This window comes from Aphelocoma coerulescens, chromosome 4A, assembly GCF_041296385.1.
Source record: "Aphelocoma coerulescens isolate FSJ_1873_10779 chromosome 4A, UR_Acoe_1.0, whole genome shotgun sequence".
Classification (NCBI taxonomy): Eukaryota; Metazoa; Chordata; class Aves; order Passeriformes; family Corvidae; genus Aphelocoma; species Aphelocoma coerulescens.
The window spans coordinates 19,617,137-19,645,131 of record NC_091018.1 but is presented as its reverse complement, the minus strand read 5'-3'; the positions used below and the strand labels follow the sequence as shown (position 1 = coordinate 19,645,131).

General features: G+C 46.8%; 2 protein-coding genes and 2 long non-coding RNA genes across 8 annotated transcripts in view; 2 read left to right on the top strand and 2 right to left on the bottom strand.

Annotated features, from left to right (window-relative positions):
* The first annotated feature begins 56 nt into the window (after nt 1–56).
* Nucleotides 57–1,849, top strand: LOC138110587 (uncharacterized). The gene is made up of 3 exons (XR_011150997.1): nt 57–146; nt 803–922; nt 1,725–1,849. It is a non-coding gene; the product is annotated as an uncharacterized lncRNA (long non-coding RNA).
* Nucleotides 810–3,384, bottom strand: LOC138110586 (uncharacterized). Its single transcript, XR_011150996.1, has 3 exons — nt 3,325–3,384; nt 1,490–2,165; nt 810–896 (listed from the first exon to the last, which is right to left on the bottom strand). It is a non-coding gene; the product is annotated as an uncharacterized lncRNA (long non-coding RNA).
* UPRT (uracil phosphoribosyltransferase homolog) lies at nt 2,459–27,546 on the top strand. Of its 3 annotated transcripts, XM_069015672.1 has the most exons (8): nt 2,459–2,797; nt 8,498–8,540; nt 12,238–12,307; nt 13,345–13,407; nt 14,031–14,258; nt 14,802–14,900; nt 15,620–15,769; nt 27,459–27,546. In XM_069015672.1, exons 1-7 carry the CDS (start codon nt 2,502–2,504, stop codon nt 15,724–15,726), a joined length of 906 nt encoding a protein of 301 aa, XP_068871773.1. In that variant the 5' UTR covers nt 2,459–2,501; the 3' UTR covers nt 15,727–15,769; nt 27,459–27,546. The 3 variants fall into 3 exon arrangements, with proteins under 3 accessions (XP_068871773.1, XP_068871771.1, XP_068871774.1); XM_069015670.1 differs by lacking the exon at nt 27,459–27,546 and having other exon boundaries at nt 2,460–2,797; nt 15,620–16,015; XM_069015673.1 differs by lacking the exon at nt 27,459–27,546 and having other exon boundaries at nt 2,462–2,797; nt 14,097–14,258; nt 15,620–16,015.
* The window catches only part of ZDHHC15 (zinc finger DHHC-type palmitoyltransferase 15), a 136,362-nt gene continuing 125,287 nt past the window's right edge, over nt 16,921–27,995 (bottom strand). For all 3 annotated transcript variants that reach the window (XM_069015669.1, XM_069015668.1, XM_069015667.1), the window contains 5 exons: nt 27,506–27,638; nt 26,206–26,332; nt 25,522–25,631; nt 24,322–24,404; nt 16,921–23,326 (listed from right to left, as the gene is read on the bottom strand). In XM_069015669.1, coding sequence (XP_068871770.1) covers nt 24,361–24,404; nt 25,522–25,631; nt 26,206–26,332; nt 27,506–27,638 — 414 coding nt within the window. In that variant the 3' untranslated portion in view covers nt 16,921–23,326; nt 24,322–24,360. The remainder of the gene's footprint in view (nt 23,327–24,321; nt 24,405–25,521; nt 25,632–26,205; nt 26,333–27,505; nt 27,639–27,995) is intronic.

Here is a 27,995-nt window from a genome sequence, read left to right as displayed (position 1 = left end):
CCGAGGTTGTTATTCCTGCCAAGGGAAGGAGGGCACACAGAGCCTTCTGTGCACAGAGCGCTCGCCTTGGCCCAGGCACAAATGGGAGCTTTTCTTTCCTCCTGTTCAGAAGGCACCAATAATGAGGTGCTTGGCCATGGAAACTGGTAAGAGAAATGCACAATTTAAAGGAAGATTTACAATATAAAGTTGAAATGTTGGGAGGAAGGTGGGGGGAGAAATGGAGGAATAGGCAGGGACTGATCTGGGGGGCTCAGAGCCCGCCAGCAGCACAGTTTAATGGGGCCAGGAGAGCCTCAGAGACTGGGACTCTGCTGGAACTGTCTGACTTGAATCAGGAGGTTTTCAGCCTTGCCAGGCAGGGTTGGGTGTCTTTTGGTGTTTGGTGGAGCAAGGAGCCTGTCAAGGAGTGGAAAAGCCTGGAAACTTCTCTGGGACCCTCCTCACCTTCGCTCCTTCCACAGCTCTGTCAGGCCCATTGGAAATTTGTCTTTCCCAGCAAGGTCAGCATCAGCCTTGAGCATCTTCTGGGTGTGTCTGGAACAGCGGGGCAAAGAGAAGGTGTGGGCTACCCATCAGCTCTGCTGCTGCAGCTGCTCTGAGACAGCGCTCCGGGAGGGGACGCAAACAGCCGGGAACGCTGGGGGAGTCTGTCTGCAGCCAGGGGCTCAGCCTGCCCTGCTGGTTTGGGTGGGTTGGGATGGTTTTCTGACACAGCTGTAAGGCTTGCCAGGTGTGCCAGAGAGGAAAGGAGAAATTCAGTGTGTGGCAGTTCACAATTCCAGCTTTGTTTCTTCTTCAGGAACCGCTTCAGCTTCTGCAAGAAGGACTCACTGTTTGCAGGCTCAGCGTTATTTCCCACAGCACACGGCTGGTTTTGAATCACACACCAGGATCTGGGAAGGAAAGAGGAGGAGAGAAGGTGAGTCCCTATCTTTCCTTTCTCATTCAGTTTCTTTTTTAAAAGTAATTTTTCTGAAAAAAAAAGGCTTTTTATATATATTTGTGCCACACATCTATATGCCTCTCATTTTAGACAGTCTGTGCAGAAAGGTGCATGGATTAATTGAGCTTTACACTTTTGAGAATTGCTGCCACTAAATTTCTTAAACTCCTCCTTTTTTTTAAGAAAAAAAAAAAGGAAGATTTAAGAAATCAGAAGCAACACAAACATTTCCCTACCTGAACCTCCCCAGTGATCAAAATTGTAGAGGATTTTCCAAACCTGAGTTCTGACACAAACAGCCACTAGGGTTTTTTTGTACATCCCCTTGTTCCTTTCTAGAGTTGTCCTGTGCATGGCGAATTCTAACCAAAGGTGGGGTTAACTGGGCTGTGTGTAAACAAACAGGCAGTGGTGAGGTGGCTCCTGAGGTGTGCAAATGAATAAAGTAGCACAGAACTCCCAGATCTGATTCCCTTGGCAGACAAGACCCAGACAGGAGGAACGAGTTCCTGCCTCTGTGACCCATTTACCTGTGGTACCAACCTTAAAGCAATTCCAAAACTCGGAGCTGTGCTTCTCCTTGGCCCACGGGAAGGGCTTGAGTGAAAAGCAGAGCCTTCAGTTCTGTTCCCTGTTGGCCACTAAGGGGAGCTGCTTATTGGCAAATTCGGTTGTGTGATCACGGGGTTTAAACCCCCCCAGAACTGGTCGTGCTCATTGTGTTACAACCACCGTGTGCTGCACAAATCCTGATTTCAACTTTGCTTTTGTCCTCCAGGGTGAATAACTGCATTGGATTTTCTAACTACAAATTCTTTCTACTGTTCTTAGCCTATTCTTTGTTGTATTGCTTGTATACTGCTGCAACAGTCTTCAAGTATTTCATTAAGTATTGGACAGTAAGTCATGAAATCCGGTTCCTTTTTCACCTGCTGTGAGTCTCGTGGGCTTTAGTGACTCTCGGTGCTTTGCTGCTGCCAGGCAGTGGAGGGGCTGCATTTTCCTGGGAGGTGTTTCCCTGGGCCCTTTGGGAATCCAGCTGCTGGTAGATGTCCAAAATGCACAAAGCAAGAAGCAAGTAGCCTTCAGCAATTTCAGACTGCAGATTAGCTTCTGGCAGAGAGGTTACATCCCTTCCCTGTCCTTGTGTTTGCACGGCTGTCTCTTGCAATGTTTGGCATTGATGTGTAAGATCCCAGCATTGATTTGTACATATTGACTGAGAAGAAAAAACCAAAAAAGGTCAAAAAACCTTGTTCATTTTCTAGCCCACACAGGCCTCCTTCCTCAATTTAAAAACAGAGTGAACCAAAGCAGGCTTTCATTCAGCTCCCGCGGGCTGTCCCGGGGCGCTGCCGTGGAGCGCGCAGTGCGGGCAGGGCCGTGGCACGGCCCGGGCGGGGCCGGGGCAGGACGTGCCCGCCCGGTGCCGGTCCCGCCCCCGCGCCGCGCTCCCGCCGCGGGCCTGAGCGGCGGCTCCGGCCGCCAATGAAGCGCGGGCGGCGGGCGCGCTTCCCCCGCCCCGGCGGCGCGCACGGGGGCGCGGCCCCGGCGCATGGAGGCGATGCCCTGCCAGAATCAGCGCCTCGGCCCGCGGCCGCAGGATGAACCGTCGGCGGCCGCTACGGCCGCGGCGAGCGGCGGCTCCCGGCTGATCCGCTTCGCCGAGCCCAGCGAGGACAGCGGCTGCCCCAGCCCGGACAGCAGCAGCAGCAGCAGCAACGGGGTGGCGGCGGCGGCGGCGGCGCCGGTCCCCGCGGGGGAGGGCGGCGCGCCGGCCATCGGGCCGCAGCTGAAGCTGCTGCCCATGAACGACCAGCTGCGGGAGCTGCAGACCATCATCAGGGACAAGTGAGCGGGCCGGGCTGGGCCGGGTCGGGCGGAGGCCGCGCGGGGACGGGCAGCGTGGGCTGGGGAGGAGCCGCGGCGGGCTGGGGAGACGGAGGGGATCGTCGCCTGTCGCTTACTCCATCCCTCCCTCCTCCAGGGAGCCGCAGTCCCGCCAAGCCGCTCTCGGCCGGGCCCCGGTGCCGGCTCGGCGCTGCCGCCGGAGGGATGCGCGGCGGGCGCTGCCGGCGGGCTCCCGGCGCGGCCGGGCTGTCCCCGCCGGGCCCAGGGGCCGAGCCCGAGGCCGGCAGTACGCGCTGCTGTGCCGCGTGTGCCGGCTCGAACGCCCGGGCCGGCTGCGCGGCCATGTCTGGTGAGGCGGGGCCCCAGGGCAGGGCAGCGCTCGCCCCGCGCCGCAGGGTGGGCAGCGCTCCCGGGGGCTCCCTGCCCACCCCCGCCTCGGGGCTGTCGGGGCCTGACACGGCGGCTCGGGGGGGTCTTAAAATCCTTCACAGACTTGGACGGTCCCTGATGGGGGGGGTTTTGCTCACCTCCGCCCCGCGGGCGGCTCAGAGCTTGCGTGCCACATCATCAGCACAAGGAGCGTGCAGTACCATGTGTGTGTAAAGCCCTTGAGAAAGGAGGCTGTACCTTATGGTCACGCGGGAGGGCCCGGCAGCAGCTGGGGCTCGTTACCGCTCTCTGGAGATCGTATCCTGCAGGCAGGATGGGGCAGGGAGCCATTCCCAGGCCCATTCCCAGGCTCTAACTGGAGACAGCTGTGAGCACTATGTTCAACAAGGCAGTTCAGGTGTCGAGCACGTCCCTCCCACTGCTCACGTCTGCAGCTGTGCTTGTTCAGCACTTGGAAGGTGATAGTGTAAGGTATTAAATATAGCATGCAACATAAGACAAACTTCACTAGCATCCATCTGTTTATTAAAAACTACTAGTTTGCAAGGACCACCAGCTAAGAGGTGTGAAATCAAGCCTATCAATAGAGTGATCAGGTTCTGAATAAAACCCTCTCTTCCTGCGACACAGTGGCTTTCTGACATCTGCAGTAAGTAATTCCAGAGACACTGTTCTTTGCTGTGTTTCACATCTGTCCATCTGCATAGTCCACATTTTGCTATTTTCTGACTCTTGAGGCTTGACTTTGTAGCTAACAGCAATACATTTTTTAATGCAAAACTGATCACCATTTCTCAAAGACGATACCTCCATCAATTTTATTAGCTTAGCAGAGCCTTCTTACCTTAAACTAGTTTGTAGAGGATTTTCCTTAATTTTCAAAGCCTGGCAGCAGGAGCACCAGAGGCAGTGTAGTCTTGATGTCAGGAGGGCACTTGTGGCAAGACCACACAGAAGATCCCTGCATGTGAGAATGCCTTCCTGGCAGCTTCTCTGTGGAGCAGAAAGGGGAGCTGGGAGTGGGCTAAGCAGGGAGAGACAGGGAAGGAATCCAAACTAGGCTTGGTGATGGGCTGTGAACGGTTTTGGGGTTAGTGAAAACCATATAGTTTTGCTATCTAGGCAAATACTAGCAATGTAATTACTGCACTCAAGGGGTTTTATCATTATTTTGTTGTACACAGGTTTTGACCTCTTTCAAATACATTTAAGAGGTTTCTGGTTACAGTGAGTTTATCCAGAAAGCAGCAGCTGCGATTTTAACTTGAAGGACATTTTTTAGAGTTACATCAGCTTCATTGCACAAGACCTTGGTAAGAGGAAGTCTAGAATAGGACTTGTAAACAATGAGTTACTCAGAGCAGCTGCAGCAATCGCAGACTGTACTTTATTCTGAGTGTGATGTTGCCCTGGCAGTGGGGATGGAACTGTCACTTCCAAGCTCCCTTCCCAACCGTGAGGAAAATCAGGCAGCAGCCTGCTCAGAAAGGTAGGCTTTGTAGGTAAGGACAGTAGGGAAACATTATTTTTGTGTTCTGTCCCAGGAATTCAGCTGCATCTCATTAAATAAGAGACCTCAGACTGGCCTATTTTAGTGCCTGTCATTTAGAAAGATGCTGAAAGAGGAGGATTTTTTAGGCACCACTCATTAACCTTTGCCATGGCAGCTGCAGTCTGCCCTGAGACAACTCTGTAGCCACTGTAGCATTCAAACCAGGTGCTAAAAGAAACTCCTCAGAAGAACCGTGTTTGTGAACTGGCAGCACTGTGGCTCAGAGCAGCTACTGGTCAAAAAATCCAGTTTAAGCTGATAGAGGGGTATGTTCACATACAGTGCTTGGGAAGAGGGAGAAGCTGTGTCATCTACAGGCAGTTAGAGCCCTGTCACGAAATCTTTCTGGATTAAAAAAGAACAGGTAACACTTTAACTCAAGGAGAATATTTAGATTACTTAATGCTGCAGAGGATAGATGTTCCAAGTGCAGCAGTACCTGAAAAGGACAGACATTAAAAGGTAAGGGACTGGGGGTGAGAAGTGGAACAAAAGTAGGGATAAAAACAGACAAATTGGGACTCTTACTGTAAGTGAGGAAGGGATAAATACTCAGATAGCTAATCCCAGTGAACTACAAGGTAGAACCTGCTGTGCCTACATGGAGCTAAGGATGGTCAGGCCAGATGCAGAAGACCTCAGGGACTCTCTTTTGTCCATAGCATGATCTGCTCAGAGAAGTGGAAAGCTCTCTCCTTGTTCCTGAGAGGATTCAGAGAAAGAAATCACAGCCTTTCAATTGGAGTTACTGCAAAGAAAAACCCACCTTCATGTGGCTGGTCATGGTGTCTTGTGGGATTCAGAGGTGGCTGGCTGGGTCAGGGATGTCCTGGTGGACATGACACTTTTGCTTCCTTAAAATTAACAAGAACCTGGTTTGTGTGCCAGAGCTGGGGAGATGGATAGATCACCTCAACTTAACTGTGCCTGGGTTTCCTCATTATCCCTCAGGTTTGTCACTTTTCTGTCCAGCAAATACTTAATGGGGGCAGGTGCCTTTTATACTGAGTAGGATATGAACCTCGAGTGCTCTAATGGGATGTGAACTGATGCACTGAAGTACTGAACATTCTGGAACAAACAGTTGGTCTCTGTACAACGAGGTAATGATCTCAAAGTCATTTCTGGCCTCACAGATGTGAACCAGGGATCCGGAAGCTGAAATGAGTAGAGCAGTGATGTGGTCATTAGGTCAGGTTGGTAGTGTCATTTTAATTGCTGATTTAACAACAGATATGATTTAAATCCAGATACTTAAATGCTCTTGTGTCTGTTGGGTGAGATCATTCTGTGGTGTTCTGGTAAAGCTTCTTATTCCCCAAGGAACAGAGTGATACCGTAGAAACACAGATGGCAAGGTGGTTGGATGTGCAGTCCTGGCTGGGCACAGAGCAGGGGGATTCAGGAGTGTGTAACTCACCTGTGCTGGGTAAGGACAACTGCTGCAGGCAGGGAGGGGGAGGATCCCTCTGCATCCCAGCCTCGGCAGGGAACAAATTAAGGACTGCAGTCCATTAGGTGCTGAAGTGCTGTGGGTAGAACATGGACCTGTTGCCCAGCTGTATTGTCTCCCTGAATGCCAACAGCTCGTCCAGTGCCTTCAGTTTTGTTTAAAACTTTGTGCAGATCCTGGGAAGTGGCCTTTTTCCAGCCTGGCCCTCACCCTGGGTGTGTCTCAACAAGTTCTGTGAGGTAATGAGAGAAACAGAAATTACTGAAGCCACATCACCTGCAGACCTGTCTGTGCTTGTCACTAGTACCAAGTGCTAAAGCAGGAAGAAACCCTGCAGCTGCTTTATATTACAATACAGTCCCCAAAACCCATTTCTTCTCACCTCCTAAGGCAGACACTGTGACGTCCATCAGCCACGCTGCTCTGCCTGCAGAAACAAACTGAAACTCATTTATATTGTGTAACACAATATTCGTGCTACAAATTAGGTTTTAATGCCTCATATTTTTAGATGTCTTGTTGTTGATTAAGCAGCTGAAACAGTTTCTAGTCTGACATGAATCGTTACTTTATGTATTTCTAGCTGGTATTTAAGGAGAGCAGTTACAGTGTTCTCACATAAGCTCCTTTTTTTTCTTCCCCGTGGCAATTCTCACAGGATGTGGGGTTTGAGGTGTGGTCACAGCTTTCCAGCTGCCCCTGTACACCAGGTCTGACATTTTCTGTATTACTGTTATTTGAATGCACTGTGGTTTTCTGTTGCCCTCCCCCTCTCAAAAACCAGGTATGACCAATTAAGGGTGTGCAGTGAACTGTGCTTAGGAACATCTGTGTCTCTGCAAGGACAGAGGAGTTGGTTTTAAGGCCTCAATCTGCATTAATATCTCAGAATAGTCACTCTAAACATGTATCACTTGGTGGTCAAAACCGTGGTCTTGACATTGTTGGGTCTGTCTTACACCCATTTGTGAAATTCGGCTAAATTTTCTGAAATGCCACAGTCTGAAAGAACCTAGATGTGCCACTTTGATACTTCCCTCTTTAAAAAATACTGATCTACACTATTGATGGAAGTATGAAACTTTCCGAAAATCTTAATAGAATCGAGTCATATAATTGTAGGAGTTTGGGGTTGGGTTTATTTATTTTTTTTTTCAGTTTTGGGGTCTTTCTGAGCTTTGTCTGTCTGGTTAGTGTCAAAATAGCAGAAAGTTAGGAATATCCTGTCATTACCAGAAAGAAGGAAAAAATAAAAGTAAATGATATTTTTAACAGGGTGTTATTAGCACAAGGAAAGAAACTAGATTAAGCTGATGCTCCTCTAAAACCTCTTTTTTAAAGTGGGAATAAGTGACTGGTTCCCAGACAATGAGCAGGCAAACCTTTTGACTTTCATTCATGTAAGCATGAGGTGTCTCAGATTCTTGGGGATTAAATACAAAATGGTATTTAAGGAGACATGCAGAGTATCAGGGTTTGAAAACATAAGAGAGATTAATAGAAGATTTCATTTAAAAGTACCTCTTGCCATGTTGGTGCTGTGTCTGAGTGTTTTCAAGGCCACTGTCCTGTGAGTGTTGGCTCCTTGATTGGAAATGTGTCCTATTCTGGTGTAGTGAGAGTTGCTCTTGGCATGGGAAGCAAGGTGTTAAAGCTGCTTCTAAAATTCAGGCTTTCAACCTTTCATTTTGCCTTCTGCAGGGGCCAAAAGCCACACAGGCGCATGAGCAGAACTAATAAGAGGCAGAGAGGTGTTTTCATGGGAATGCTCATTAATCCCTGCTTGGTTTAACCTCACATTCACTGATCTAGTCACACTCAGTGAATTCCAGATAAGATAGGATGTATCTCCTGCTTATCAGATGTGTTGTCAGCCCTGGGGTTAAGGATCTGCACTATCATTGTCCCACAGTTTCTGACTGACTGGAGAACAGGCAAGCAAAGCTCCCATGCTCAGAGCTGCAGGGAATGCAGGAATATCTGATCTTAGGAGGTGTTTTGGAACTGAGCTGGAGCAGCAGTCCCCATGGGAAACCTACAGACCATCCTCCTTTTGTGTTTAATTGCTACTGGTGCAGAGCAGCAACATTGCCAGCAGCAAGAGCCAAACCCCAGCGCTGGGTCGCTGCATCCCAGTCTCTGCCACCAACCAGGAAACCCATGATGCAGGACCTCTGGGATAAATTCAGTACATGATAGGAGACTTTTCACTGATCTGCCTTAGAATATAGTATTTAATATTGTATTTAAGCAATGTTCTTAAAGTTATTCCCCAACTTAAAATGTAATTTATTGCCTTTTTCAGGAAATCCAGTAGAGGAGACTTCGTATTTTCTGCTGATCGTCTGGTAGGTGGAGAATTTCTTCTTCTTGATATTGTGCTTTGCAACTCTTCCATAAAATGAGTCTTTCAGAACAGAAGAATGGTGGTGTGAGAACAACTTTTCTACCCAAAGGAAATTGCTGTGTGACAGCAACTTTCTGTGTACTGTTCACTGTTTCATCTCAACGGGTTCCAGAAACCATCTTATTACCAGACACAGCTACTTGAGGACAGAGACCTGTAGTAATTAGAAAATTCTGTTCAAAAACAGATGCACAGAGGCTGGAGGTAATTGAGTTTTATTTTGAAGCAGCACTTTTGATCTTTTGAACAGAGCAGTACAATTTCTTACTGCCTGCATGTTAGCAATTGCTTGCATGCAGAAGTGCCTCCTGGCACTTGTTGTGTATTAGATTAGTAGCTCTGGGTGCATCCACATGGAGAATTTGTCTTTAGCCATATGGTAGTTACTGGCAGGGACAAAGCAGTTTGAAGTTTTCACATGTTGTAGTAAGTCAGCACAAAAACTGTAGGGAGTGCAGCCTTTATCTCATTTAAATTACAAGCTTAAAGAAAACCCCAGCACTTGCTACCACATACACATTTGCTTATGTCCACAAGGGTGTTTGCTTTTTGCAAATCCACTCTCATTAACAGAGGGAAGTGTTTTTCCCTTTCCAGCAGAGTCCAGAGACCATTCACAATTACAGCCACAGCAGGCAGGTTTCCTGTGATGAGCCAGTCTTAATCCAGGCCTGATCCAGGCTTGCTCAGGTTTAGATATGACCACAACCTAAGATTGTGACTGCAGTGCTTTTTATTTTCATGGCTTTGCACTTTCCCCCCTGCTTTCCCCTTCTTGAGGATGTTTCCTGCATTCCAATACCTTATTGTCAGTAATTAGTGTGAAGGACCTTTTTTCCATGTACCTTCTCACCTTTCTTGGCTGTCCTGCCCCTGTTCTGAGGCAAACACTGATTTTTCCCCCCCCCTCTCAATTGCTGGAAGCTGCTGATCCAGACATTAGTTCAGGCCCTTACACCAGTGTCCTCTATGGGCTGGCCAGCACAGCTAGAGAGCCTCCATATGCTGGTCCTGCAGCTCTTTGCCACAGAACCTGCTGCTCTGTTTTCCATTTTGTAGAAGGAATTTTGCATGAAAGAATATGTAGGACTCTCATTTTCTGAATATTTTTCCTGGGTGTGACAAAGAACAGTTATAATTTCATGTGGGACGTGGTCTCCACTAAACTTGGCAAGGTGCAAACAGTTGTGACTTGCCATGTTTTCCACCCAGTGAGCAAAGTTTAATGGCAAGAGGCAATAGATGAAGAAAAGTGGGGGATTATAGGGGAAGAAAATACACCTTGTTGAAATAAGAAAATGAAAATGAAGTTAAGCTTGCTCCTACCTTGGCAGCTGTTAGGGGCAGTGTCTCCTAAGGTCACCAGAGGGAGAGGTCTTAAGGAGGGATTCTAAAGGTGATGGATTTCTGGTGGTACAATTTCTTCTGGCAGTTTGTTTCACACATAAGGGGATGGCACAAAGGAAATGTTCGAAGGTACTTGTGAGAAAAAGGAGTTAATGGGTGGTGGAGGTTGGCAGGGAGTGTCTGAAAGTCACTGCCAGGGCTGTGATCCTGAAGCTGAAAGAACTGAGGTTAAAGTCAAGGATGAAGGATGAAGACAAAGCTGTGTGGTGTTTGTGAAGGAGGAGAAGCAGCTGAGGGAAGCAGCCCCCGGCCTGGGAAACAATCAGTGCTTATGGCTGCTGGGGGTGGTGGAACTCGGGATATCTGGGACTCAGGGCAGGTGCTGGGAAGGGCACAGAGCTCCTCTCGGGGCAGGATGCTCCCCCTGATCCCAGCACCCACTCACTGTGGAGGCACTGAACTGGTGTCACCTCAGCTCCCAGGTGCTGGTGCTTTGCAGCAGAAGCACATTTGGGGGGGTGACTGGAGGCCTGAGGTGGAGCCATGAATTAATTTTTCAGCTCTACCAGCAGCTCCCTGTGTAACACTGACCAGCTCACTTCACCCTTCTCACCACCTGCCTCTTTCAGGGGGTGAGCATTCCAAAGTGGTTTGAAATGCTGAGCTACAAAGATACAGAGGATGTTCTGCCTCCCCTTGAGCTTCCAAGAAAAGCCACACAAAATGGGTTAGAGGATTTTCTGCTCAGACTCTTCTACCTTGGGACCAAAGCTTTACTTCCTGTTTTGTGTGCGGCTGTAATAATACTGGTTTTATCTTCTAAGCAATGGCAGCCACCTCTCTGGGAGAGCAGCAGCTGGTTCTTGGGCCATGAGAGAAAAGAGGAGGAAATTAATCCCTGAGTGTGGAAGTGGCAGAAAGCACAGTGCAAAAATAAATGTTTTATCAACACTGACAAGTTTACAAAGAATCCTCCCAGTCTGTGTGAAACACTGATAAAGTGTAGGAAGATCACAGAGATTATTTGACCATAAGACCTTCACTGGATTACTCTTAAACTTTTGGCAGATTATGTGGAGCAATTCCAACCCTGACAGCACTACAGCAGGATGGAAAAAAGCTTTTCTTCCAAACCTGACAAAGAGATTAGCTTTTTTTGGTGAACTAACTCCAAAAAAAAAAAAATAAAATTGGGTACAAATGTCCCAGAAACTGACCACAGCCTCTGAGTATGGCTGCCACAAATCCAACCTTAGGAAAAAAAACATTGTACTAAAATGACTAAGAATATCTCCAAAGAGACATTATAAATGTAAGGGACCACTTCTAGCAGAGGCTGCCTGTGTGCCAGGAACTGGGGCAGAATGGGACAGGACAAACCTCCCAGGCTGCCCTTTTTCTGGAATAAGAACTGCCTGAGGTGAGCAGTACACCTGCTCCATCCCAGGAGCATTGCCTCACTTCTGCCATCCCACAGCGAATTTTGAATAGTCAGTGATGTTTTTGGTTTAAGCTCTTGCTTGGCAGTAGCTTTCCTTGAGCAGTTATGGCCTGTGAATCTTTGGCTCACTAACAGAGAGAATTTTCACATCTTTAATACCCACAGCATCCTTCAGGACAACCATCCTGGCTGCAGGTGGATGTACTTTGTACTTTGCAGGGCAGCACCAGGGGAGGGCTGGGGGGCTCATGAGCTGCTCCTCCAGCTGGACCATCCAAAAGTGCAGGGATTGGCAGAGCAGCCCGGGGAAAGCAGAGCTGGCAGGTGCTGGGAGGTGAAGGTGATAGATTCCTAGACTTGCTGACTTGTCTTTGGGCACTGGTGGTGTGTTTGCATTGCTGCAGCTTCTGTGGCTGTTCTGGCAGCCCAGCTGTGGTTTAGCCCTAGAAACAAGGATGTGAAAATAGAGCCTGGCTGATGGGGAACTGAGGGGGGAACTTTCCCTTTCCCTCACCAATATTTCCTGTCAGTAAATGAAGTTGCATTGGTGCCTCACTCATCTGTTGAAAAAAAATTGTGATGTCTCTGCCTGCCAGATGTAAATAAAGGCAGTTTTATGATTGCTTATCAACGTCCTCCCAATTTTGTTCTGCAATGCCTTTGTTTGATTTGTGGCCAAAACATAGGCTTCACCCCCAAAAGGTCTCTAAATTCAATCCCTAACTGCTATTAAAGAGACCCTTTTAGACCCTTTGGGCTCACCCAGTCTTTGTAATTACTACTGCCATGTAGTGCCTTATCTCCAGAGATAACAATCCCTTTAAGCTGAGCCTTCTCTTTGGTTCCACAGATCAGACTCGTGGTTGAAGAGGGACTGAATCAACTGCCCTACACAGAGTGTACCGTGACCACTCCAACAGGTACGTGGGAAATCACCCCTGGCCTGGGTAGGACTGGAAGTGGGACTGACATAAAAATACATGGAATTATTACTAGAGCTACAGAATATCTCGAGGTGGAAGGGACTCAGAGGATCATTGAGTCCAACTCCCTGCTCCTCACAGAACTGCCTAAAACTGAACCCAGCAACATCCAGATGGTCCTTGAACTCTGACAGACTTGGTGCCATGAGTTCCCTGGGGAGCTCTGAGCAGGGCAGACCACAGAGTAAGGGTCCCTTCTGGTTTAAAAAGCTACATGGTTCATAACAACAGAACTCAGCAACACCTTCCACATTGTCATTTCACTAAGAATTAAACTGGTCTTGCAAAACCATGATGAAAATGTAGCAGTGTATGTTCAAGGTCTGTTCACCTGCCCACACCACAGCCTTGAATTAAAACTGATGAAATTTCACATGCCCTTTAAGGAATAAGTACTTGGCACAAGCAGTATTGCTTTGCCTAAATCTGGCCCAGCAGCTGGGGCCAGCTGGGAGTGAGGATGAGCAGGAAATGAAAAGTGGCTGTGTTGGCACTAGAGAAAACCAGTGCAGGAGTTGTGGTTTCTCCTATCAGCTGCAAAGATCTGTAAGGTTGTGTGCAGTACTCAGAGGCAGCTGCTGAGTTCAGCAGGTTAGGGGGAGCTGCTCAGCTCAGTGGTGTGACCCACAGCACACCTGTGAGACGTGCACCAGCTGAGTCCTGTTTGCCTGAGAACTCCACTTACATTTCTGCAGGGTGCCATTGCCACTCTGCAGTAAAGCACTGGTGTGTCTTTACTTACACTTAGAGGGAAGATGGACTGCAAACCCTCAGCTGTGAAACCAGACAGAGTTCAGGCAGCCCTCACTTTCCTGTGCTCGTTTTTACATTAAACAGCAGCTGCTTCACCTCTTGAGCACTGGTGTCTCATCTTTCCCATCAGTCAGTGGCAGATCCAGGACCATCTCCTCTCCATGCAGAGAGGGGAGGAAGGAGCAGCCACTACCACTGACCCCTGGTTTCTTTCCTCACAGGACACAAGTATGAAGGAGTCCGATTCGAAAAGGGAAACTGTGGGGTCAGCATCATGAGAAGTGGTAGGTGGTGTTGGCTGCTGAAGGAGCACACATGAAATGCTTTGGAAACCTGTAAACAGCTTCCTTTCAAAAATGTGCAAAAACAGGTTAACCCAAACCTGCCAGTTGTTACTCTTTTTTAGGTATCCTGGATAACAGAGTGTCCAGGAATATCTGCCATTAACCTTTTAGGAGACAAATGGCTGGAACAGATCTCCTGTGGCCTCTTCCCTGGCAGCTGTCCCCTGTGAGGGGCCAAGTGCCCTCCCCTGTTCTGTGCCCAGGGCCGCACCCCAGCCACGCTCCGTGGGGGCAGAGTCCCTGCTATTGTCCAGGGCTGGGCAAACCTTTGGATCTGTGGTGTCAAATCCAGCGGCCCCACACTCTGCCCCACACTCTGTCACAGGATGTCCCCAAACCCACCCGCCCGTTCTGATTTCCAGCTCTCTCCTGTGAGAGCTCAGCACAGCTGGGTGGGAGCACCAAACCCAGGGGCTCGGCAACACCGAGGAGACTCGGTTTGCTGTGAACAGAGGAAAAAGGGAAAGAGCTTCAAGTGTTTCAGTGCTTAGAAGTGTTCACCTGCACGGGGCTGGGCCTGTCCCTTTGGGACTGCCCCTTTGGGACTGTCCCTTCCCCTGCAGCCCCTGTCCCTGAGCCCTTTCTCAGTGTGTCACCACCTGCTGCTGTGTTTGTGCTGCTCCTTGGAGGGGAGGCGATGGAACAGGGCCTGCGGGACTGCTGCAGATCCATCCGCATCGGGAAAATCCTGATCCAGAGCGACGAGGAGACCCAGCGAGCCAAAGTGTACTACGCCAAGTTCCCCCCAGACATCTACAGGAGGAAAGTGCTGCTCATGTACCCAATCCTGAGTGAGTGTCTGCCACCAGCACGGACAGCCAGCCTCCTCTGAACGCCGAGTGCCCGCATTGAAAGGAAAATTTCCACATTGCAGGGGCTTTGATTGGGTTTTCTGCTTGGTTTAGGTGACAGAGGAGGGGATTTATCAGGCTGTGCCAGGGCACACATTACTCAGCTGCACCAGTGTGAAGGCAGAGCAAATCCTTTGGGCATGGCTGTGTTTGGGAGAAAGGCTGAGATTAAGACTGGATATAAATTGAATTATATGAATTTTACCAGGGGAAAAGATTCAAACTATGTTTTCTTAGTCTGAGACATTTCTAGATTAATATTAAAAGGAGTTTGTTGGGATGAGGTTACTTTTCCAGTCCAAGTTCTGCCATTAGGAGAACATTTTCTACAAGGAGTACATGCAGAGGTGATGCCTTTCCAGTGGGAAAGGGCTGAATCACCAATCAGTCACACCAAAGTTACCACGGGTATTCTTGGACAGCTTAGGACAATTCATCAACCAGGGGATAAGCCCTAAACCCTCTCCCTCTCTGCCCTCTCAGGTACAGGGAACACAGTCATCGAGGCTGTCAAAGTGCTTGTGGAACATGGGGTCCAGCCCAGCGTCATCATCCTGCTCAGCCTCTTCTCCACACCTCACGGTGAGTGTGAGGGGCACAGGAGTGTCTGGTGGGGACAGTGACATCAGTCACACATAGCACAGGCAAGGCAGAGCTGTGCCTTTGCTCAGAGCAGGTTTGGGGTTTTTTGGCTGAATTGTAAAACTGAGCAAACAGTGCCATGTTTGGTGTGGGCAGTGAGGAGGGGACTGAATGGCAAAACTGCAAATGGGAGAGAATTCCTAAAAGCAGGAGTTTGCAGCACTGCCAGGTCCATGGCTCACAGAGCAATGCCAGGCCAGCTGCTGCTCTGGACTGTGGAATGTGGGGGTTGGGCCAGCACCAGAACAACGAGGAGTGGGAGCTGAATGGAGCAACAGAACGGGCCTGGCTGCAGGTTAGAGGTAAAAGGGGATCTAAATGGGGAACATCTGCTTCTCTGGAGGAAGAAAGAGGATCTTGTGTGTTGTATTAGAAAGTGGCCATGGCAGAAATTGCTATCAGAAAGCTCAGCTGAACTGCAGAGCAGCCTGTAACCACTTGATTTGGAGTATGTGTGTATGGGAAAGGAAAATCCAAAGAAAACCCGAAAAAGCCATCCCCTAAAGTCAGGAAGTTTTACTCATAGATGGTTAGCAAAGGCAGGAACAGGAAATGGAGACAGAAGCACAGAGCCTAGCTTACCTTTGGAATGCTGCTGATCACAATTTGACATGGGCTGAAGCACTGTAGTCATTATTGCCTTTCCTGTCTCTTCAAAGGTGCCAAATCCATCATCCAGGAATTCCCAGAAATCACCATTTTAACTACAGAAGTGCATCCTGTTGCACCAACACACTTTGGACAGAAGTATTTTGGGACAGACTGACACTCTTGGAACAACTGGATATGACTCTATGGCATTACAAGAGGTTTTTTCTACATTTTATTACTTTTGAGTTGGTCGAGGGCATGTTTAAAAACCTTTTTGGCCAACTAACTTAGGTTAGTGCTGGCCTGAACAGGGATCAGGTACAGTGACAGAGCACTCTGGCTACACAGTCAAGCATCTCCATGTTGGGGCTCTATAATTACCACACTCTGCTTTAACTTATTTATTCTTCTCCAGCCTGTCCATGGCCGCCTGCAAGAGCAAAATAAACCCAACTAAACCCCAAGGGAGTGTCCTTCATTTCTGGGGTCACTTGGCATCACTCCATCTACAGCCACTCCCAGTGCTTCCAAATGTAGGGGTGCCCTTGGATCTCAATGTCCTCCTGAGCAGCCACAGGGCATTTTGGTCTTTGGCTGGTGGCCAAGAACCAATGATACAACTCTTGGAATTTTGCTCTGCAAACATTATTCTCAAATAGTGAAACACCCCTGGTTGTCTTGCTCAAGGGTCCTGAATCAAAAAGATTCCTGTTGCAGCACAGGTGCAGACTGGGTGGGAATTGGGGGCGGGAGCAGCCCTGCTTGTGGAAATTCTATACATAGAGAACTTGGGAGTTCTAAGAGACAAAACTTGTGGCTGGATCAGTCTCACCAACTCTTTTAATGAGAGGAAAACTGCAGCAAAAAGCTGAACTCGATTTCTAGTGCTGTTCACAGAGCACCAGGGCCAGGAGACAAGTGTGGCCCTCAGGGCTCAGCAGCCTTTCCAAAGCCTCGAGGCACTCATTGTATGGGTCACATTAAACATCAATCTGCAGCCAAATCCCTTCCTGCTTTGGCTTTAAATCCCCTGGCACCAAGTACACCATATCCAGCTGGCCAGTACCTCCCCTTACTGTAACTTTGGGAAAATCCATAAATACAATATAGAACATTATTATTTTAAAATATATCCATATTTTACAATTGCAGGATTAAGGAATGTTCTCTCAAGTCCCTTCTTACCTCTCATCAGGTGAGTGGGCTGAGATCTGGGCTGCCCCCACCAATGCCAGCATTTAGTGAATCTTTTTGTCACAGATAAAGAACCTTCCCTGTTCCAAGCAGTAATTCCAATTAATTAAAGTTGTGTAACACTTCCAGAGAGGGAATGTTTAGCCTGAGCACAGGAAATAACCATTCACAAATCTAATGAATTAGCCAAAAATGGTTTTAATGCAGTCCTTGCCTGCAGTACAGTATAAACCATAATAAAAAACAACAAAGCAGAACATACAGGGTATTCAGCTGTAGAAACTGTACAAACACTTGGAAAATGCCAGTGAAACTGCACAGAGCAGCAGCACAGTCAGAACACTGGTCCGACAGTAAAAACAAGTATCCAAAGCTTTTGTAAAAACTGATTTGATATCAAAAGTCTCAATGCCAGCAGCAGCAGCATTAAACTCCTGAACACAACACCCCAAAGGTGGGCAGCAATCCCTGTGTGACATTCCTTGGAAAATAATCACTTCCTATTCAGTTGGGGGTGAGGGATGTGTGTTAAGCCACCCAGCTGAGTGGCTGCACAGAGCAGTGCTGGCTGGAGCAGCTGGCAGCCCCAGGCCACACTGGGTTCCTAAAAAGCAGCTGGATGCAGTTACAAACCACTCCAGGGGGATTGCTGCTGTTTCCTAATTCTGTCAGCTCCGTCGGGATGCAATGGGAGCACTGATCCCGCCCCAGAGGGAGCTCCCAAAGGGAGCCCTCTGACCCACAGCAGCCCCTGCAGTGGGTGTTCTGCTCCAGCCCCAGTTTCCTGCCAGGAAAAGCTCCAGCACATGAAACCCCCTGGCTTTTCTGGGAGGAAGTTAAACCCTCCTCCTGACATTGACAACACCACAGCTCTGCCGTTCTCTGATCCTGAGATTTAGGTCCCTTTGAGGGACCCACTTGCACCACAAACAGCATTTTCAGATGAGGACCAGCCATCTGAGCAGGCAGATTATAAATTTATAAAATAACAGGAGCTTTTCTACTTCCTATGTTCCTAACCCCAAAGCTCCCTGCTCCAACAATGGATTTGGAATCACTCTGGGGTAGCTCTGTTTAGTCAGGCAGTGACTACAGCAGGAAGCTCCTCCATAGCATAGTTAATTCCAAAGAAGGATGGAGCTAAATCAGGACAGTGGAACAACAGGTTCCACCTCCTCACAGCAGCTCTTAGTTAGAACCTTGTCCCTCCTTCCTCCCAGGGAAGGTCACCTGCACCAGCCCAGCAGTTCCTTACATCAGCAGCATTCCAGATGCTGAGGGAGTTCTCTCCAGGACACATCCTCAAGGCTCCCAGATCCTTCAGAAAAGACAGGGGAGGGGAATAATACACCAACATTTTCAAGAATCCTTTGGGCTTCTGTTTCTTTTACAGAGGGAAGTGCTGAGATGGGGCAGCACACACCTTCCCCAGGTTAGAAAGGAGAGGGGGGGGGGCAATTTCATTGGGTTCCAGGCTTCCCATGGGATTTAGTCCAAGGTTTAATTCAAGGAAGTGCTTCAGGAAGTACTGGAACAGCAGGGAAGCCTTCAGGTCAGATACCTGCGTGTTCCATGGGCTGTTTGACATCAGCACTGGATGCAAGCAGGCATTGCTTTTCAAGCACAGCTGGAATAAGAAGCAGAGATGATCCCTTTGTCCTTTCTATTGGATTTATTTTTTGGTTGTGGATTTTTTTCCCCTCTCCTTAACATAACTTCATTTTTTTTTAAGAGTGGCTGTTACCCATTAAAGTTTTACAAATGCTGCTGTAAATCCTAAAATCTCATACAGAAAAAAATAGTATTTGAAGGAGCATGCAGGCATGAGCAACTTACAGGCTTGTATTTAAAATGTAAACTTACATTTTATTTCACAAGGTTTACATCCCAAATGGAAGCTGGAGAATAAAGAAATGAGGCTTTTAGGAAAGAGAAAATGCAGGAAGTGGGATCCTGCTCTAAAAGCAAGGCCAGCTGGGCCTGATTATGGGAACCACAAACCAATACCTGACAAACAGCGAGATTAATTACAAATAAAATACGTGGCACAACTGCATAAAATGACACCTACTCACCTTCACAGCATCCAAAAAACCAGCACAAGCAGCTCAAAGCTGAAAATATTTAACTGTATGTTCAGGAGGAAGAGGGAAGACTCAAAGTGGGATGGGAAAAGGACAAGAGACTAAAACCCTGCAGCAGTGGGTGTGAGCTCAGTGTTTGTGACCAGGGCAGGGTATGCAGCACTAGGCAGGAAGAGCCCATGGCAGAGCCAGTGCAGGGTCTGACAGACCAGGCTGGGAATGAAAACAGCCCCTCTGCCATGCAAATGCCTTCACTGATCTGTTCAGAACGAGTTTAGGTTTGCAAGTGTTCTGGAACAAAGCAGAAACTGATAGAATTGGAAAAAATATCAATAAAATTGAAGTATTTTCAAGTACTATGGATCCATTTCAAAAATCTGTACCACAGGAGTCACTGAAATGGAAATGTGACCCTTTTGAGTTAATTAATTCTGGCTTAATAAACAAGGTCAGCAGTGCCTCCTTCACCTGCTCATTAAACCCTTCCACGAGTGCACCAACTCTGCACAGAGTAACTGCTCAGCACACAGTCACTGCTCTGTAGGATGCAGGGGCCCTGAGAACAGCTCAGCACATCACTCTTCATAGCTAAATTCAGGGGAAAAATAGTAATTTTTTTATTTTTTCCCCTTGACATTTTACATTCATATCATATTACAGACTTTATGCATCAAATTGTGCTTTCATTCCAGACCAGCATATAGAGCTACAGAGCTGCAGCTGGTGTGGATTTTGCTGAATCCCATTCCTGTTTGTCCCAGGAAGCAAACATTCATTGCATAGTGCGATTAGGAAGCTTCCTGATTCTCACCAGTCACTCACCAGTGACTGCACCCCACACACACTGGGTACAGCCTCCTCAGATGTACAGTACTGCTCCCTGCCTAAAGGAAAACAAGATAATCCTACTCTGAAAACTGTTCCAACTCAGCAAGAGAAACCTGGCAGTGCAGCGAGGGTTGCACAAGCCCTGGTTCCTTGGCCAGGACTGGACTTAGGACTCCTAATTCCACACAGAGGAACATCAATATGATGTTCTGTCTGGGTTTTTGTACCTGAATGTAAGTGGGAGAGAAGGGGGAGAGATGAGGGGGTGGCTGTTAGTGGTCAGTTATTTTAGAGGATGAATGCAGGAGTAGAGGAATAACACTGGAGGCATCACAGTAAAGTCCAACAAAAGCATTCCCTCCTTTCCAGTGGTGACATCACTTGGGAAGGTTGCTCCTAGCTGAGAAAGCTTAGTGTAGATCCAGTGCTAAGCAGAGAAAACAGCCCCTGGATGGGGTCAAGGCAGTTCCCTTGCTGCCTCCACACTGCTCCAGGCTGGAGTTCAACACCTTCACAACCCCCCCAGTCACAACTGACATCAGCATCAGAACCGAGACTCAAACCTTAACAATTCTCCAGGTTCTTTGTCTTTCTCCAGACACTGACAGTGAACACCACGTGGTGCCCATCCCAGTGGGAACACTTTGGCTGCTCCTGGCACACAGAGGGCTCAGAGTGTACCTGGAATGCTGGGGCAGCAGCACCGGCAGTGTGAGATACACACAGGATGAACTGGAATCACTGGCCAGCTCCCAGAGCTGCAGTATCCTTGGTGTTGGTGGGATGAGTGCCACTCCTGAAATGCTGGGATGGAGGGTGCAGGTAGGGGAGAGGTTTGATACAACAGCCCTTACGGTCAGTGCTGATGGCAGAGAGCCTCTGGATGAGGATCAGGGCATGGAAAACAAAGAGGTGCTGCAGTGGGTTCTACCCCTGAAAGAGCCATGTGCAGGTTAAAAAAAACTACCACGCACTGGGCTGAATATTCTCTCTTTTGTCACCTGCAGCAGTGACCACAGCAGCCTGAGAAACTTCTCTTTTCCAGTGCATTTACTCAGCATAAACAGGACAAAGGCCAGGGTAACATAAGGGTATCACCTTACGTGAGCAGAAGGGAACAAAATGGAGCTGCTCACTCAGACAAGTGGGTTTTTCCCATTTCGTTCTGCCTCAATTTTACCCAACTTTTGGGTTTGTTTCACATTTCATGAAGCTTTCCAGCATTTGATGTATGGATATTGATGGGAAGTGGCTCTGAAGTGGTGAACTTTGTATTGTTTCTACCTGGACAAGAGTTTGTTACAACCACAGGAGGCTGAGCTGCTTTGAAGGAAAGGAAAGAGTTGACCATAACTAATTACAAGGAAAGTGACTGAATAAAAGTTACTTGGAAACATTTAAAACTGTTTCTCAACTCAGCTGGGTACCTGTGCTATCATAAAGATATCTGGCTTGGTATCAGAAGACAAAACCCGATTTTCTGTACTCCCTAATGAGCAGTGCAGCAGCAGGAGCAGGCAGGGGAGCTCCTGCACAGCTCATGGGCAGCTCTGCTGCTGCTGCCTTGCACAGGAGCAACTCAAATAATGGCAAGGCTGTAACCAGAACCAAACCCAGGAAGGGCACAAGAACCTGCTCAGAAAACTCCTGTAAATCCACACAGCTCTGGAAAAATACACTTCAGCTGACAGAATGAAACAGAAAGTCACCAAATCATCTTCCTGGTTTTATATACAAGGAATTTAAAGTTTTTAAAGGCACAGATAGCACCTCTGTAGGTGCTAAATTCCCGTTGTGTTTAGCTGCCATCCTCCTCTCAAGCTCCCCCTCTGGAGCACATTTTGCAAGGAATGAGGTGATTAATTCAGCTGCCACCTTTCATCACACACAGCACAAGGCCCAACACCAGATTTACATTAGAAATGCAGCTTTAGATTGACAGGAAAAACACTTCCAGCACTCAGCAGCCATTTGGTGACAGAGCCACTCAACAGATGGGGCTTAGGTGGCTGAAGCAGGAACATTTTCAGTGTTCAGGGCCACCCTGAGGAGAGACACAAACCCACACAAGCCTGGGCCAGCCCACCTTGGCCCCTCACAACCAAATTCAGCAGTGAGGCACTGCAGAGGTGTCAGCACTGCCTGCTCCACACAAACTGCAGAGGCTGAGAGACCAAATTCCTGCCCACAGGGCACAGATCAACCAGGAGTTAAACACCTACTCTTAGGGAAGGAATCTCTGCAAAGCTCTCCTGTCTCACAGATTCCCCGTGGCAGCAGCAGCAGAGGAACAGGGGAAAAAGGGGTTTGGCCTGTAGGCAAAGGCCTCATCACCAAACTCACTCATCAGGTCCTTTCTCCTGACACACACAGCTGCTCCTGTAGTCACTGTCCACACCAGTGGGGTGATAAACAAACACAAAAATGGGATAGAAGATGGTACTAAATGATCTTAGAGGCAGTACACCAATACTTTTAGCATGCACCTAATTCAAACAAGGAATGATGGACTGGGCTGAATCATGCAGATTAAATAAAAGGACTCAGGTCTAGAAAAATGTCCCTAATCCAGCCAGCCAAATCTCAGTTCCATTCCCCAGAACAAAAACAGAGATACACCTCTTTGACTGTAAATGCAGCAAAATGCAGAAACAAATCTGATCACCTCTTAGTGCAGAAAGCCCTGAAACCAGTCAGTGCACTGAGCTGGGAAGAAGTCTGAACAAATTCAATATATCATTGTGTCTTCAGCATTTTGGGGTTCATCCCACCCCTGTGGAGAGTCAACTCCAAACACAACCGGTGGAGTTCCAGTGCACATTTCAAATTCACATCTTCCTTTCTGACTCCATGAACACACAAAGCTCCATCAAACACTGATCCAGGAATGAGTGGGTATTTTAGCCCTAGGAATTAATGCAAACTGGACTGTCTGAAGTTCCCTTTTGCATTTTAGGTACCCGCAAGTAGGATTGGGCAAAGAGCATGATAATCCAAACTCTGAGACAATAACACCCTCCTAAAAAAAGTTTTTAAAAAAATCTATGGCCACAATATTCTTGAATCTTGATACTGGCAATGTGAGTATTTTATTTTCATTCACAGCTGCACATGTACATGTGCATGTTCAGCACTTTTGCTTTCAACACTCTTACATTCAACTACCAATTTAGTGCCAGATTTAACTGGGTCTGTCTTGCATTGAGCTGAACTGACTCAGAATTTGAACACAGAAAATGCCACTTGCAGAGAAGGTTGGAGAATCAGCCTCAAAATAAATAACCATTCCCAAGAATATTATGGCTTGGAAGAATTTCAAGAACTCGAGTCCCTGATGTTTGCAAAATGAAAAGGCCTTTAGAAATGCACTCGCATCAACATTTTTACCCATTTTGAATAAAAAATATATAGTATTTATAAAATAAAGAGAGCAGGCCAAAGAAGATTGGCCAGAATCACTCTGTAAAATTGTTCTGTTAACTCTGTAACTTAAACTTATAAAGCCTTGGGACATCTGGACAGCAGGATTTCTGGAGAAGCACTCTAGAATGCAGATTCCCATCAGACAATACTTCAGGATGTTTTCTCATCTTGAAGGTCCACCTGTTTTCTGCCCCTCGAAACTGAAGTGCTTGCCAAGAGAAGGGATGTTGGCTCCTGAGAGGGAAGCTGAAATTTAAAGAAATAAAGAAGTGCAACTATAGCACTGCTGTGATGAGCGATCAAGGGCTGATCTGGGCTTTGGGAGTGGTTTTAAAGCCATGAAGAATGACTTGCCTGGCCTGGTGGAATGCAGGATGCAGCCCTCACCACTGACAGAAAAACACTCTGGGGTTTTTCTTAGTGGAACAAAATGGGCTCCTACAACGTGCCAGAAGCCCACTGACAGCAGTGTGGAGGGGCCCTGTCTGCCAGGGGAGCCAGGCATGGATTGCAGTGCTCTGCCACACCACAGTTACTGACTGCCTTGGAACAGAGAGGGGCAAATTCCATCTGACAATTCCACCTCCTGCAAGTGGGACAGCAGAGGATGCTCCTGGAATCTCGGTCAGTTCCATTCCCCTGGGAAAACAGGACACTGTGTCCTCCTCAGTGCCTGCAGTTCCTGCAGCAGGACGTGTCCCCTATTCTCCAAGTCAGAACAGGTGGCAGAGCAGGGAATGTTCTGGAAGCAGCACCTGCCCCAGCCAGTGTCAGCTGTTGTGGGACCCACCTTTTCCAGGGGGAGAGAAAGCCTGGAGAAGAGAGTGACAGCTGATGTGGCATTACAAGGCACTTCCTTGTATTCCCAGCTGCAGCTTGGCTGCTCTCAGCTTCAGTTTAAGACTGCACCTGCACCATCCCACACCTCCCATGGATCCCTGCACAGATTTCCCTTCTTGTCACTGTACAAGTCAGTGCAGCAGTCGTTCCTGCCATGTTTTCCAGAGGAGCTGCAGGGTTTGTGTCTTCCCCTCCACACAGAGCTGGTGGCTCTGGTGTGACCTGTGCCAACAGCAGCTGAGGGCCACTGAGAGCCTCTGCTTCCTTTTAGGGCTCCTTGAACAAGGGATTTTTGGGCAAGCTGGAGAAATATTGTTCTGCTAAAGCCCAAACCTGTCCAAAACCACCCCCACTCCCTGCAGAGCAGTGGTTTTGAGGCAAGTAGAGAAAGAAGCACTCACCTTTCTGATCCAGCTTTACACCACTGTGTTTTCACACTGCTATGTCTCCCTTTCTATGGCAAGGGATGAGGCTTCACCAGAACCTGCCCAATGAAAAACAAAGCAATTAGAGGTAAATAAATTTGGTTTTCTCACTGAGAATATATTTTTGACTAAGCATGGGACTGCATTTTTAAGGATCATTACAAACAAAAATAGACAACCACTTGAGAGAGAATGGAGCAGCTGTTTTTAAACTGAGATTACTCTATTATTGGCTTTATTTATTTCATAACCAAGTCACAAGCTTTAAAGCCACAAAGACAAATAAAGGTCTTGCAGTTTTAATGGAATATTTCAGGTCTTTCTGGTTTGACATTTTTACTGGTTTACTTCTATAGTGTAAGAGAGAATCTGAATATTTCAGTTGAAAGGACCCACAGGGATCATCCAGTTCAACTACCTGGAAATGTCAGTTATTTTATAGGCACTATGAACTGAGAGACTTCATATAAGCTCCAGACCAATATCTGGGGTCTGATCTAGCCAAAAATCACCTCACTGTCAGTGTTTTCATACGGAAGAATTAATTATTTCTTCAGAGAATTTAAAGTTCATAAAAATTGGAAGAAGCTCTGACTCATTCTTAAGTTATTTTAAGTATCATTAAAATTTCACAGGAATGCCATTGTTTGCTATTTTTAAAGCCAAATTTGTTGTTTGTAAAACTCATTTGTGTTACCTTGTAACTACCAAAATGTTTGGAACCAACCAGGGAGAGCAGGTAAATTTACTCTGGTCATGAAGCTGGACAAAGTATAAAGTAGCTTCCTGAATGTATCCCTGCACTCAGGTGTTTGCATGTCTGTTTTCATCCACTTTCAGAGGACAAATACACTTAAAAAATCTAAATAGTCTCCTTTTTGCAGGCACCACTTTATGGCCCAAGTAACTGTGCTGCATGCAGCAACATTTACATGCAAATATTCTCAGTTTGAGGCAATTTCAATTTCTCTAACCCTTGAAACACCCTCTCAGTTACAAGTAGAAAGCTGCTAAAAAAAAAGGAAAGAACTGTTCCAAAGTAGAGCTTATTTTCAGTCTGTGCTCATTAATCAAGTCAGAGCTGCCGAGGGACTTAACCAACACAGTTTTTTTATTTGATTAGCTCTTATAATTCATCTGTTGGCCACTGTAGGTCAGGACAACTAATTTCCTTACCCTGAGGCTCTTCATCTATTCCATCCTCTTCCCACTGCTCCTCATTTGTCAGGAGAGGGTTCCGAGCTTCACTCAAGGCTCTCATTGGGAAAAAATGTCCATCCCCCTGGCTGCATGGAAAAAAGCAGAGAGGGACACTGCAAAAACAGCAAGTGACTCTAAAGGATGACAATTTCTCTACGTTTTTTCTACAAACAAAGTTTTCTGTTGCCACGATTTCCCATGTTTACTTAAAATCATCTTTAAGCTTTGAAAAGTACCATGTTTATCTTTCATTTTAGTTCTCAATTTCTTCAAGGTCTCTGGAATACAAAAGTTGAAACTTATGGCCTGGAATCAAGTAACTTTTAGCAGAAGGTAAATGTGCTAATTGGATCAAGTCATTTGAGTACAGAAGAAAAGCCCTGGAAAAATTAACTTGTGGACAGCTAGAAGTGAGGGGGAAACTAAGGAAAACATTTATGAAAAAGGACCAATTAATAGGTATATATTTTATCAATTTATCCCACAGATTCTTCAGGGCAGAAATCACACTTCTGTGTTTGAATGACACCCAACAGAAAATGCCCCCACTCTTACTGACAGACACATAAAAATCCCACGTTCCTGTGACCTAAACCTGTACACAAAATGGGATAAACTGTAATTTTATCAGCTTTTAGCACTGACTTGATTATTACTTACCTAGAGGCAATAGGGAGCAACCAGAGCTTTTTTTCTTCTCCAAACACCTGCTGGAGATTCTTCACAAAGCCAAGATTAAATCCATTTTTATCTGGGCCATTTTGAAACACTGGAGCTGAGAAAGCCTCTGCAAACAGAGGCAATTTCAGTGGAAAAAACCAGAAATCAATGGCAAACACTCTGAAACAGGGCTGTGCATCTTGTAGCCATCTAAAGACAATGTGATTTACCAGATTATAGAGATACAGCACTACAAGGTTTCAAAACAATCGTTTTTCCCATTTTGCAAAGCCTCTAAAGACTTTCCAACCGAAGGCAGGAATTTGGTCGTGCAACTGAACCTAGAGGACAGTCAAACCAACCCACAGTGGGTTGTTTCATCCAGAGAATGGGGTTAAAAGATCTTTCACTCAGTGAGACTTGATGAAATGCAGAGGATTAAAGTTTCTAGGTAAAAAACTCTCCAGAATGAAGTAGGTTGGTCTTCAATGCACATTCTAGAAGTGGCACTGTGGGTTTAAATCACCTCATTTGTTAATGTTACAATGACCAAGCACTGGGGACAAACAAATGCAAATAAACTCTGAGTTGTGGTGAGGCATAAAATTAAGAAAGGGGAGAAAAACCTTGAGTGCCTTAGGAACAATTTGATCTCCCTTCTCAGCTGCTGCACAGGTCTGATGTTTTGGGATAGTTGAGCTTCAGTGCCCCATGAAATGACTTTTGAAGTAAATAACTTGATAAAAATCAGAATATTTGCTCACTCTTGATAGTTTCGGTTTTCTTATAAAACTTTATCCAAAAAGCTTTGAAAGTGAACATTTATCTGAGGAAAGGCAAAGAAACTTCTTGGGAAAATGATATTATTTTAGATGATAATGTCTTTGGTTTTACAGTCCCAATTTCTTTGCCTTTATCAGAGAAGATGGACACGGTGTTTCCCAAGCTCACTAAGCTGGATTGGGATCCAGCACAGGAGCATAACAAACCATTTTTCCTGAAAAGCTGCACTCATTTTACAGCAAATGTAGTTTTACATTTGCATAACATTTTTATAATTGGACTTCTACACTTTAAGGCTCTGGTTTCCCTAACAAAGCTTTTGTCACACCAGCTAATAAATGCAGCTCATTTGCAGTGACAAATTTCTGCAGCTTGTACCAAGATCTTAAATCTTCCTCCCCTCATAAAGCAGCAGGAACATACAAAAATAGAACAAATGCCTTTTTCCTTTTCTTTTTTTCTTCTTACAGCATCTTTGGTGCGTCTTACTGGAAGGAGACAGACATAAGAGCCTCACCTAGAGTGGATCTGTTCCTGCTGACAAGCCAGCAGTGGTAGCCAAACAGAAACATGAGGCTTACAAAGAACATGATGGCCACGAAGAGAAGGAAAAGGATGTGAAATTTGGAACGTCCATTGGTCAGCTCACCCTGGAAAGGAAAGCAACACAGAACAAGTGATAGGAACAAATTAAAGATGGAAATTCTTTGTACTTAAAGAAAGATAATTTCTAAAACTCCTATTGGGAGTTCTCAAACTTTTATAGACAAAAGTCAACCTTACTATAAAAAGCAAAAAGAGACAAAGAATGAATGTGGTTCATTTCCCCTCCTGTACCACAGCACAAAGAGTGGGGGGTGTTATTAACTCTTTGTATGGCTCAGAGCCAGCCCACCACAGCTGCCCAGGTGGGCAGGAGGAACACCCTGTCCCCATGGGAAATAAGCAGGCAGGAGCTCTTGAAGCCCTGTTTAAGTTCTCCTGAGTTTCCTGTGCACACATTAAAA